This window comes from Zosterops lateralis (genome assembly GCF_965231275.1).
Source record: "Zosterops lateralis genome assembly, chromosome: 18".
Taxonomy (NCBI): domain Eukaryota; kingdom Metazoa; phylum Chordata; class Aves; order Passeriformes; family Zosteropidae; genus Zosterops; species Zosterops lateralis.
In genome coordinates, this window is record NC_139778.1 from 634,919 (window position 1) to 646,911 (window position 11,993).

General features: G+C 60.4%; 1 protein-coding gene across 1 annotated transcript; it reads right to left on the minus strand.

The window, feature by feature from the left end:
- Window positions 1–2,234: 2,234 nt before the first annotated feature.
- On the minus strand, window positions 2,235–7,168 carry LOC310916870 (cytochrome P450 2C5-like). The gene is made up of 9 exons (XM_083874738.1): window positions 6,744–7,168; window positions 6,099–6,261; window positions 5,614–5,763; window positions 4,852–5,012; window positions 4,542–4,718; window positions 4,314–4,455; window positions 3,723–3,910; window positions 2,886–3,027; window positions 2,235–2,773 (listed from the first exon to the last, which is right to left on the minus strand). The coding sequence occupies exons 1-9, from the start codon at window positions 6,933–6,935 to the stop codon at window positions 2,580–2,582; spliced, it is 1,509 nt and encodes a 502-aa protein (XP_083730864.1). The 5' UTR covers window positions 6,936–7,168; the 3' UTR covers window positions 2,235–2,579.
- Window positions 7,169–11,993: the final 4,825 nt, after the last annotated feature.

Here is an 11,993-nt window from a genome sequence, read left to right on the forward strand (position 1 = left end):
GGTGGCATCTGCATCAGCTAAGGACAAAGGCCAGCTGTCCCCTGCATCGGGACCCTCCTGACAGAGCACTTGGTGTTCCGGGGCCAACAGCACCTTCTGGCGCTTGATCTCCTGGGAAACGGAATTTTCAGTCCTGGAAGTGCTCGGGTTTGGGTGGCACGGGCAGCACCGATGTCAGCACTGCCCTGGAGGAGCTGGGTGGTCTCTAACTCATCACTTTGGCCCTGTGCAAGTGACAGGAAAATGCTGGGAACTCTCCTGGTGTGAGGCGGGGCCGAGGGACAGGGTGACACCTCTTCCCCCTCACCCCTGCCCTGGCCATTGGCGAGGGCTCGTCCCTTATGGAAAGATCAGGAGGCCACGGGCTGGGGGGACGCAGCACTGTGCTCTGTGCCTTGCACCCTCCGGCCCCAGCAGCCAGAGCACGGGAAGGTGACAGCCCAGGCTCCCGGGGGACACGGCAGGGCCACTCACGGCAGGGACATTGCGCCGCTTTTCTGAGAACGGGGGGGAAAACCTTCCCAGCTTTCAGCCGCTCCATTTTCAGCAGTAGGAGCGTGTGCCACGAGCGGAGCGGTGACATTGCAGAAGGAAAGGAGCTGCTCACCTGCCCAGGGCTGCCCTCCCCTCCCTGCCACCGCCTGGCGACAGTTACCGCAATTCCAACCGCCGCCGGGGGATGTCGAGGGCCGGGGGATGTTGGGGGATGTTGAGGGATGTCGGGGTGCTGGTGGGTGTCAGGGCGCCAGGGGATGGCTGGGTGATGATGGGAGGTGCCAGGGGATATTGAGGTCTCAGGGGATATTGGGGTGCTGGGAGGTGTCAGGGTGCTGGGGGATGGCTGGGTGATGATGGAAGGTGCCAGGGGATATTGGGGTGCCGGGGGATGTCACGGTGCTGGGGGATGTGGGGCTGATGGGAGGTGCCAGTGGATATTGAGGTCTCAGGGGATATTGGGGTGCCAGGGGAGGTTTGGGTGCCAGCAGCCCCTCCTGGATGGGGACAGGGCACCGTGCCAGCCCCGAGCATGGCTGGGCTGGGAAATTACACAAACGGGCACAGAACGCCCCGGGAAGTGGAGCACGGGTGGCCTTTGGACGCCGGTGTTTGCTTTTAGACACAGAAACCCAGAGGTTACCGTGGTCACAGGCACGGTGCTGACCCAGAGCTTCAGGGAGAGACAGAGCAAAGGTTTTGGTCACACACGTTTTTGGCTCTGCCTGCCTGAGCTTCCCCGGGTGAAGAAAAGAGCTGATTTAGTGATCTGAGAGTCACAAATGCACTTAGAGTCAGAGTAAAGGCTGCTTTATGCATCATTTGGGACAAGGCAGGAGCATTAACCAGGACCCTGATGTCACCTCCCTCCAGCAGGGCACAGCCACCTCCCCCAGGGCAGAGTCCCTGCTGTGCCCTGTCCGTGTCTGCAGGAGCACCCTGGCAGGGCAAACCCCACCACAACCACCTCCAGCACCCCTGAAAACCCCAATTTCCCCCGTGCCCTGAATCCCGGGGCTCATAGGCCCCCCAGGCCCCTCTGCTGACACAACCCCCCTGCAGCACCCTCACCCCAGGCAGGGGGAACCACATCTCACCCCGCCAGCTCCCCTCTTCAGGACCTCCAGAATGACTCCAGCAGCTGCACACGGAGTTCAACTGGCACCTGAGGGCACTGTCTGGAGTTCAGTATTGATGGGAAGGAATCAGGGAAGCACAGCCCAGCACTGAGATAACAAGTGTGTGTTTTTGGAAGATGAGAGAACTGGAATCGTTCAGCCTGGAGAAGAAATTCCAGGGAGACCTTAGAGCCCTTTCCAGCACCTGAAGGGGCTCCAAGAGAGCTGAGAGGGACTTGGGACAAGGAACTGAAGTGACAGGTCAAAGGGGGGTGAATTCAAACGGTTGCAGGGCAGGGTTGGATGGGATATTGGGAAGAAATTCCTTCCCGTGAGGGTGGGCAGGCCTGGCACAGGGTGCCCAGAGCAGCTGTGGCTGCCCCTGGATCGCTGGCAGTGCCCAAGGCCAGGCTGGATGGAGTTTGGAGCAGCCTGGGACAGTGGGAGGTGTCCCTGCCATGGCAGGAGTGGCACTGGATTGATGCCTGGGTGATTTCCTGGCTCCAGCTGTTCTGGGAAAGGTGAAGACACCCCGGGAAGGGACATGGAGGTGAAATCCTGTGTCTGGGAGGTTTGCCCTGGGAAGAACAGGATGCAAGAGGCACCACAAGTGTTCTTATAAACACCAGCATCTGGTTCTGATGGTTATTTTTATTGCTGAGCTCTCTGAATCCTTCACCAAATGGAGGGAGCCCCAGACAGCCCTGCCATGAGGAGCTCACCCAGCATGGAAGGGGATGGGGAAGGAAGAGCAGTGCTGCCTTCCTCCTGTTCCTGCCATGGGGAGAGAAGGGCTGGGAGCAGGCTGCTCGTGGAGCTGCTGCCAGAGGTGCCTGAAGGTCTCAGAGGAGAAGCTCCAAGCCCAAACTGCCCCTCCTGTGGTGGCTGTGCCCTGGTGGCCTCAGGGCTCGCTCTGGGGCAGGGTGGAGACCCCTGAAGAGCCTTTCCTTGTCCTGGTCTCCCAGCTCAGGAGGACAGCGAGCGTGGGAGAGCGAAGAACTTGCCTGGGATTGCCCTCCTCTCAATCTCAAGCCACAAGGAGAACAAATCCAGGTCTCTGTGCTCCGTGGCCAGCTGGAAGGTGAAGCTCTGCAGCAGCGTGGTGAGGAAGAGGAAGAGCTCGATGCGGGCCAGCGCCTCCCCCGGGCACATCCGCTTCCCTGGGCAGGAGAGAGGGGTGATCCCAGTGGGGACCAAAGGGACAGGAAGGTGCAGGCAGCCCGTGGTGCCCCGGGGTGTCTGTGCTGGCACTCCTGGGCGTGGAGCACTGACCTGCTGAGAACGCCATGAAGGCCTCGCGCTTCCTGAACTCGCCCTTCTCGTCCAAGAAGTGAGCGGGGTCCACTTTCTTGGGGTTCTCCCACTGGGTTGGATCCGAGTGCACAGAGGAAATTACCGGGATAACGGGAGTGCCCTGTGGGAAAGGGATGAGGCAGAGAGGTGAGGAGGGACATCAGCACCATGGTGTGGGCTCTGCTGGGGGGATTAGTCATGGGGGAGCACCCGGGGGAGGCTGGATGTGCACCCCAATGCCCAAGCAGCTTCCCATGGGGAGGCAGCTTGGAATGGTGGCTCTGTGCCACGGGGACAGCTGACATGGGGCTCTGCTGTTCCCATGGTCATGTGCCAGTCTCTGTGCAGCTCATGAGACACAAATCACTGAGTTATTCCCATGGATATCTGCTGAAGCCCCTCTCACTGCCCCAGATCCAAAGGCAGGAGATGTTCCCTCAGGGTGGGTTTTGCACACAAGGCTCGTGGTCAAACCAGGAGTGGTGCCTGTCCCCAGATCTGCTGAGGGCTGCTGGGGGGGCTCTGGCCTGGCCTCATGCCAGAATGGGCTCCTGCTACAGCCCCCCAGCCCTGAATGGCGCTGTGGTGGGAAGAGCTGTTTGCCAGGATGGGCAAGGAAGGGACAGGGGGTGTGGACAGGACAGGCAGTGACATTCACCTGCCTCTGCTCCCCTCTGAAATGTCATCACTACAAGGATTGGGAAAGACCCGGGACCTTCACACGTGTGCAAACAGTCCAGGGACAAAGGCAAATGTCAGTCAAGCCCCACTGTCGCCTCTCCCTCAGGGGCAGAGGCTCCGGGCCGTGCTGTGTACCTTGGGGATGATGTAGCCCCTGAAGAGGACGTCCTGCGTCGTCATGCGCGGGAAGTTCTCGATGCGGGTCTTGTGGAAGCGCTGCAGCTCATGGATTACGGCGTTGGTGTAGGGCATCCGCAGCTTGTCCTCCGTGCAGGGGGCACGGCCAGTGCCCACCACAGCGTCGATCTCCTCCTGCACCTTGGCTGGGGACAGCAGGGGGGCTGGGTAGGCACCCAACTGTGCAACCACCCCAGAGTTTCTCACCGGCCTCCATGGAATTTATCCTAAACCTGAGAATGGGCTGGACGGGGAGCAACCTGGCCTAATCCCATATAGAGCCAGAGACAGAATCTCTGCCCTCATCCCTGCCTGCATCAGGCCAGCTCAGAATATCTCCCACAGGCCAGTCCGGGGCCATCTGCACAGGCAGGGGTGGAGCCCAGGGAGAAGCATCTGGATCCCCTGGGCTGTGGGAGTCTGTGTCTAACAGCTGCCACCCTTGGGTCACCCCACAGGATGATTTGGGCCTGCCCCCAAACAGGACCCACCAGAGCTGGCACCCTGTGAGCACCCCAGGCACAGGAGCAGCTGTGTTTTCTGCCTGACCTTGGATGTGGGGGTGCTTTGCCAGCATCAGCAGGAAGAACACCAGGGTGTTGCTCGTCGTCACCGTCCCGGCACCGAAGAGGTTGAACACTGACATGACCAGGTCTTCATGGCTGTACATGGTCTCTGGGCTGCCCTTCTCCTGCAAGAAGGTTTGAGGAGTGGGATTCAGAGTGGTTGGGGTGATGCTGCAGGCTGCAGCCAGGCCGGAGGGCAGCCCCCCTCTACCTTCTCTGCTCTCATCAGGAAACAGTCAATGTAGTCCCGGGGGCAGCTGGAGTCCAGAGTCAGCTGGTGGAACTGCACCTTCTCCTGGATGTGATCCTTCAGCTTCTGGCAGTCGGCCAGGACTTTCTTGTGGGGCCCCGGGAGGCGGTGCATGATGCTGGGGAAGGTGTTGTACACCTGCAGAGGGTGGGCATGGCGGGGCTCAGGCTCCTGGCCTGTGCCCGGAGCCTCCCAGACCCTCCCAAAGGCAGGGAGCATCCTCAGCCCCCGAGGGCAGCAGGCAGAGGGGCTGAGCACAGCGGGCTCCCACCTTGGCCACGGGGGACAGGAAGAAGCTGATGTAGTTGCCGATGGCGTTGAGCAGCTCCAGGAAAGCCGCGTCGCTGTAGCTGTAGCGGCTCCCAAACACCACGGAGCAGATCACATTGGCAACGGCGTGTCTGAACATGGTCATGGGCTCAAAGGCATTGCCTGCAGCCACAAAAGGGGAGAAAAGTATCCAAAAGTCACCAGTTATTAATCTGCTTCAAGACAGAAAACAGCCTTCCCCCTCGCTCCCAGCCCCTGCATTGAGCCCTCGCTGATCTGCTGCGCCACAGCAAAGAGCCCTGCTGAGCTCTGGGCTCCTCCAGCCACCTCCTGCCCCTAAAACCCTTCCCCCAGCTGGACTGAGGGGAGCAGGGACAGCTGCCGGAAGCCCCAGCAGGTGTGTTGGCACTGGCAGGAGCTGGGTACTGCTGGAGAGGAGGAAATCACCCTGATAACCCCTGAGTCACCGGGGCAGTGTCCTGGCCCACACAGCTCTGTTCCCTGTTCCTGTTCCAAGCAGGGAATGCGCCTCACTTGTGGCAGCCTCTGCACCAGCTCAGAGCAGGAGCTGCCTCCTGGTCCTTCAGCCATGGCTGTAGCACATCCCTGCAGCCCTGGCTGTGCTGGGGCTGGATCTCAGCCCTTCTCTGCAGGGATCACCCACACCAGACCCTGCAAACAGCTGTGGGGCCACACATGATTCGTGGGGCGCTTGTGTGTCCTCTGCCTGCCACAGGGCCAGCAAGGACAGCAGCCACATCACCTTTGAGCTTTGCCAGCAGCTCCACCAGGTGCTGGGCCTCCTGCTGCACCTTCTGGGACATGGAGCTCTTCCCCATCCCAAAGTCCCGCAGGGTGCTGAGCGTGAACCTCCGCAGCTCCCGCCACTTCTTCTCATTGTTGGAGACAAATCCTGAGGGACACAGAGGAGATCAGCTGCTGCCCACCCTGCTGCTCCCCAAGAGTGGGAACCCTGCTTTGGGCCAGGCTGAGGAGCAACAGGGCAACAGGATGGGAACCATGGGGGTGTGCAGTGTCCATGAAAGGATGAGGAGCTCTACAGCCATCCAGAACAAAGCTGGAACTGCCTAACTCAAATTAATACTGTCCTTTACAAGGGTGTAGGAGTTTAAGGGTCTTGCAGAGCAGGAAATGGGTGTTGGAGGTCTTGGGTGCTGCGCCCTTCCCTAGACTTGGGCACAGCCATCTGCTCACCCCGAGACATCCAGGAGAGATCCAGGCACTCACCATAGTCTTTGTTGAGCTGCATCAGGAGGGGGATCTGGGGTCTGCCCCCAAACTCCTCAGAGTGTCCCACCAGGGCGTCCTTCACCGCCTCATACCCACAGAGCACCACCACAGGCTTCAGCCCCAGCCACACGGTGAAGATGGGACCATAGGTGCTGCTGAGCTGGGGGGACAGGAAGCTCTGTGAGCCAGCCTTCCACACCAGTTCAGTCACTTCATTTCAAACTGGGACTCAAGCCCACGGCAGGGACAGGAGGTGCCTCCCTCAAATCTGTGACCTCATCCCACTCCCAGCCCCATCCCTGTCCCCATCCCTGGGGGTTTTATCCCTGTGCCATTTTGGGGAGTTCAAAGCATCATCTCTGGGAGCAGCTCTGGACAGCAGCAGCACTGCAGCCCTTGAGGGGCACTGTCACCACATGGGTCCCTCACAGGAGGAGAAAGGCTTCAGGGACAGTGTTGGTTCTGCTCCCAGCAGAAGGCATTTAGGCAATTCTGGTCGAGCAAGAGATGAGGGAAGGAGGAAGAGAAAAAAAGGTGGGAAGAGTCACCTGCGGGATTCCCCTTTCATCCTGGCACGGGACTTCCCCGCTGTCTGTCCTGCTGGGGCTGCCCGTGGGCCCAGCACAGCTGCTTGTCCCTTACCTTCTCGTAGTGCCTGTAGAGGGGCAGGACATCTTTCTGCCACAGGTTGCCCAGGATGGGCCACGGGGCCGGGCCAGGAGGCAGCCGGCTCCTCTTGGTGTCACTCCTCCAGCCCAGGAGCCACAGCACGGAGAGGAGCAGGAGAGTGAGGAGGAGGAGGGTGAGGAGCAGCCCGGTGGATCCGGCGTCCATCCTCACCGCGCTGCCGAGCAGGGAGAGAAATGAAGGAATTCCAGGGAGGAGAGTGAGCAGAGAGCAAAACGGAGCCCAAAGCTGTGTGCCTGTTCTCCCCTGCTCGCTGCAGGCCCAGGGGCTGCTCGGGGACACCGAGGCACCGCTCTGTCCCTGCCAGGCCACACCTGTGACCGCTGTGCTGTCACAGAGCTTTCTGAGCCGGCCTGGGCACTGCGAGCTCTGTCACAGCCCGGGGGAGCACTGGGGAGATGTGACTGTCCTCTGCCCGCCCTCCTGAGTCACCTTTGCTCGGTGCTCCCCTGTGGTGGCACACGGCAGAGGGAGAGGTCACTGCCACTGTCCCAGCCAAGCCTCTGATGTCCCCTGCAGTCACTGCCCTGCTGGTCACTGCCTTGCTTGCCAGGACAGTGACCCCGGAGAGGATGTTCTGGTAAAGCAGGAACACCTTCCAAGGGGTGCACCGTGCCTGGCCACACGCCTGGGGGGTGACAGTGTTCCTTCAAACTCCTTTCTGATGGAAAACGGCTCAGAAAATGGAAAACCCAATTTTTTTTTTCTGGTATCTTTTGGGATTCCTCTTGGGCTTTGGAGGAACACCCGCCCAAGGCGTTGTGGTTGTTGCAGGTGTGTGTTAACTCCTCTTGCTCTGAGCACCTGCAGATGTGGCTGCACATGAGCACATCTGGCACGGGCACAGCCACCCCAGCTCTGGAGGAGAGCACTCACAGCTCCCGGCTGAGCAGGCTGGGCACAGGCCAGCTCCCAGGAAAGGACGGAATTCCTCCTGAAGGAGAAGGGGAGGAGTTCGGGTCCATGCTGGTCCCTGCAGAGAGAGGGAATTCCCCTCAGCAGAGGGAACTCAGTGGTGCTGGCAGGGAGGAGCCCACCCTGCTCCACTCCCCTGGAGCAGAGCATCTCCCAGAGCAGCCGTGGCATGAGGCTCCCCAGCCTCCCTGCTCTCCTCCTCACACCCTTCCCATCCCAGCCATTTCCAGCTGATTTCCAGATCCCAGCGTGGGCTTGGAACCAAGCTGCTCCCAGGGGTTCCCCTGATCCCCTGCTCAGCTCAGCTCAGCTCAGCTCAGCTCAGCAGTGACACTAAGGCAATTAATGTTGTCCTAATGCCACTTTATCCTAAAGCCCGTCGGTATCCCGACCCTGCGAGGTGCTCTGCTCCCCCAGGGCCTCCTCCCTGTGGAATGGAGGATGTGCAAACGCCTCTGTAGCACATTCCAGGCTGTCCCCTGTGCCAGCCCAGGCTGAGGCAGCCCTGGCAGCCACTCACTAGGAGGCACAGAGCGGTTAATGACTGAGCTGGGAGTATTTTTGGTCACTCTCAATAATGCAGCAGCGCTGGGTGAGTGAAGCCTGGCTGTAATTACAGGGCCAGTGTCATTTGTCATGACTGTCGCCCTGCTGGCTGTGAGGGAGCTCCACGGGGGTGCCAACGGCCCTGTCACACCCCTGGCGTCATTTCTAGGGGGGTGCCTGCAGAAAATCCAGTTGTGTGCACTGTTAACCAAGCCCTGGGGCGAGGGGGAGGCACAGTGTGATTTATCCCTGATACAAAGTATGGTTTGCATGGTCTCAGGGCTTTCTCCTGGTGGGACACAGACAAAGCAGTGGCCAACAGGGTGGCCAGCATGGCACCCTTGGTGCCCAGGGAAGAGCCAGAAGGCAGCCAGCAGCCAGCTCAGGGTGAACAGAGACCATCAGCAGTGCTGTGGTGGCTCGGTGCTGGAGCTGTGCTGGGAGCTGGCTGGAGATGGATCCCACCGGGGTGTGGTGTCCCAGCTCTGGTGACAGCCCTGGGCACTGAGCAGGCTCTGGGCTTTGGTGCCTGTGGGGGCTCAGCACAGCAGTGCTGGGCCCTCCCTTCAGCCATCCCCATGTCCCAGCTAAACCAAGCAGACAGCCTGGCCAGGCTTTCCAAGGCGTGCTCATCCCAGGAACAGCACGAGGCTTTCCCCAGTGCCAGCGTGGTTCCCCTGGTTCATGAGACATCCCAAAGGTCTCTGAGAGCCCTGTGGGACACCAGGGGTGGGTGTGAGAGGCAGTCAGGTGGTTCTGTGTCTGCTCTTCCCAAGCAGGAAAACCCAATTCAAGCAGAAGAGGAAGCAAGCCTCACTTTCCCTCAATAAATATCATCAAACACCCGCTCCTGGTTTGAATTGTAATGGATGACTGTGATCCGTACAGGGGTGGCAAAGCAGAGCAGACTACAGTCCTGACATTGGGAACAGGCGTGGGAAGGATAATGGTTAATCAGAGGCAGCCAGCCTTCATTTGGATCCTTCCGTGGCTGGAGAAACCAGAGCCAGACGCCGTGCCCGTTAATCAGAGTCTGCACAGAAGGCAGAGCAAGGCCAGCTCTGTCTGCGGCGCCTGCGGGATCCATCGCGCTCCAGAGCCGCGCACACCAACGGCAGGTCAGTGACCGCTGTGAGCACAGGGGATCCCAAACATCCGCTGACACCTGGGAATGTGCCACTGGAGCGGCTCCTGCAGGTCTCCTGCCCCTCTGCCACCCGGGGCACCAGACAGAAATTCCTCCCAGCACAGAGAACCAACTACAGCCAGAAATCCTTCCCAGCACAGAGAACCAACCACAGCCAGAAATCCTTCCCAGCACAGAGAACCAACCACAGCCAGAAATCCTTCCCAGCACAGAGAACCACAGCCAGAAATCCTTCCCAGTGCAGGGAACCATCTCCTGTGCCTGGCATGACAAATTGTGGAGATATAATTAAACTTTCCAATAGTGTTTTAATTTCTAATCCCCCCCTTGCTTGCCCTGCTGCCCGTCCGAGGGGTGTTAGGTGTGAGGATTGAGGGGTGGCTCTGGGAGGTTTGCAGCTGCACCAAGCACTGCCCATAGAGCAGTAATTAATGGCTTCGTTAGCCAGCATTCATTCATTCATTTATCCCTCCTGTAATTCCCTGGAGAGCAAGGCTCTGGCTGCAGCAAAGGCTTGTGGTGGCCCTGCATTATTATGGGTGCAATTCCAGGAAAAGAGCCTGCAGCTCTCTCCTCACAGGAGCAGGGCCCTGCTCCCACTTCTCCATGAGCATGGCTTTATTCCTGAGCAGTGTCTGGAGAGGGCAAATCCTGCCCTGTGTTCGTGGAAAACAAGCCCAGCCTTGCCACGCTCCCTTTTCCCTGGTGGTGTGATGGATCCCAGCAGGATGTCCGGGAGCTGCTGGGAGAATCATCCAAAAGAGGTGAAATACATGGGATTTTTTAGAACAGCTGCACTGCCCTGAAACCTTCCCGTCCTGCTGTTCGCCTTCCTGCCATAATTATGGAGAGGAGAAAGAATCCCTCCTTGTCCCCTGCTGCCTTGCCAACACCCCGGTCCTTACACTGGACACGGCGCTCCTTTGCTCCTGAGCAGGGCTGTGACCTGGGGCTGGCACCGTGTCCCTGCCCGTGGCACCGGGAGCTGTTCCTCCCCACTGGGGCTGCAAACCCTTCCTCCGCATTTCTGTGACCAGTACCGGGCCTGGGCTCTGGGCCTGGAGCCCCCAAGGGCACAGTGGGCCTCAGGGTGCCTTGTGCGTCCCTACAAACCACCCTCGGACCCCGCCCTGGGGACAAGAGGCTCTGGCCGGCTCTACGCCTCCTCCTCCTCATGGGCCGGGTGCCCTGTCCCGGAGGATTGAACCCCTGCAGCGTCAGCCCTGTCCCGGCCGGGAGCGGCAGCCCCGGTGCCATCTGTCACCCGGTGGGGGACACCGCCGGGCCAGGTGACAGATGGCAGGTGGAGCAGGGCCAGGCACCGCGGCCAGTTCCAGCCGGGAGAGGGGAGGGGAGGGGAGGAGAGGGATGCTGCAGGCCCCGGGCAGTGAGCCCCGCTGTCCTGAGCACGGTCACTGACCCTGCACAGGGACTGAAACATCGAGTGCAGAGCCTGGGGCCTGGGGATGGGATGGGATGGGATGGGATCCTGTAGTGGCTGAAGGCTCCTGCTCCAGCACAGCTCATGCAGGACAGAGCAGGGCTTTGGTGGCGGTCACTTGTCCCCACCAGCCTGGGGGCAAGGGGTGGGAGCAGCTCCCCAGCTGTGCCCCCTGCTCCCCTCCTCCTCTCCCCGTTTTCCTGCTGCAGGGATTGCACGGACACTGCTCCCTTCCCACCCTTCATTATCTCTGTCTCCTGGAGCAGCAAACAGGGAAATGTGATTAAAACCCATCTCGCAGGGAGCTTATCAGCCTGTGGAGAGGTCGTGAGCTCCCTCCTGCCCAGAGAGCATCCCTGGTGCTGCCAGGCTGTCAGCAGCTCATGGGGCTGCGGCCCCTCCAGCCCACGGTGCCCACCAGGGCCCGAGGAGAGGCTGGGGGGATGTGACACCACCTGGAGTGTCTGGGGGGCAGGAGGGGGGATGTGGGATGGGAAGGAGGGATGTGGGGCAGGAGGGAGGGATGGGGGCAGGAGGGAGGGATGGGGGCAGGAGGGAGGGATGTGGGGCAGGAGGGAGGGATGTGGGGCAGGAGGGAGGGATGTGGGGCAGGAGGGAGGGATGTGGGGCAAGAGGGAAGGATGTGGGGCAGGAGGGAAGGATGTGGGGCAGGAGGAGCCCGCACTGCACCTGTGGACGGGGCCAGCACCGGGCCTCCGTCAGCGCTGCTCTCTCAGATGCTCTGCCACTGAAATGCTGCTCTGACATTAATTGGCTTTGACCCATCTGGGCCGACACTATCGGACCCTGGAGGTCGAGCAGCCCCAGGATGCTCAGGGGTGGACGGAAGGGACAGCCCTGTCACTGTGTGAAGGAGCCAGAGAGGTCGGGTGCTCAGAGTGACCTTATTGGCACCACTGCGCTGGCGAAGGTTTGGAGATGCCTGTGGGCCAGGAGAAGCTGGGCACAGTTACTGTGTCCTACAGGGGTTTTCTGGGTGTTCTCCATGAGTACCACCCTTCCCGCCCCTCTGGAAGGAACATCCCAAAGGTGCCATGGTGGGAAGCCCAGCTCTGAGCCGTGCCCCTGTCCCCCCTCAAAGGAGCCATAATTCCCTGTCTCCCCCCCAGACACCACATAAAAGATCTGCCTTTTC

Coding starts and splice junctions, on each gene's coding strand:
- LOC310916870 (XM_083874738.1), bottom strand. CDS start 6,935: ATGGACGCCGGATCCACCGGGCTGCTCCTCACCCTCCTCCTCCTCACT. Junction 6,262..6,743: donor TCTACAGGCACTACGAGAAG/GTAAGGGACAAG, acceptor CTGTCCCCCCAG/CTCAGCAGCACCTATGGTCC. Junction 2,774..2,885: donor CTTCATGGCGTTCTCAGCAG/GTCAGTGCTCCA, acceptor TCTCCTGCCCAG/GGAAGCGGATGTGCCCGGGG.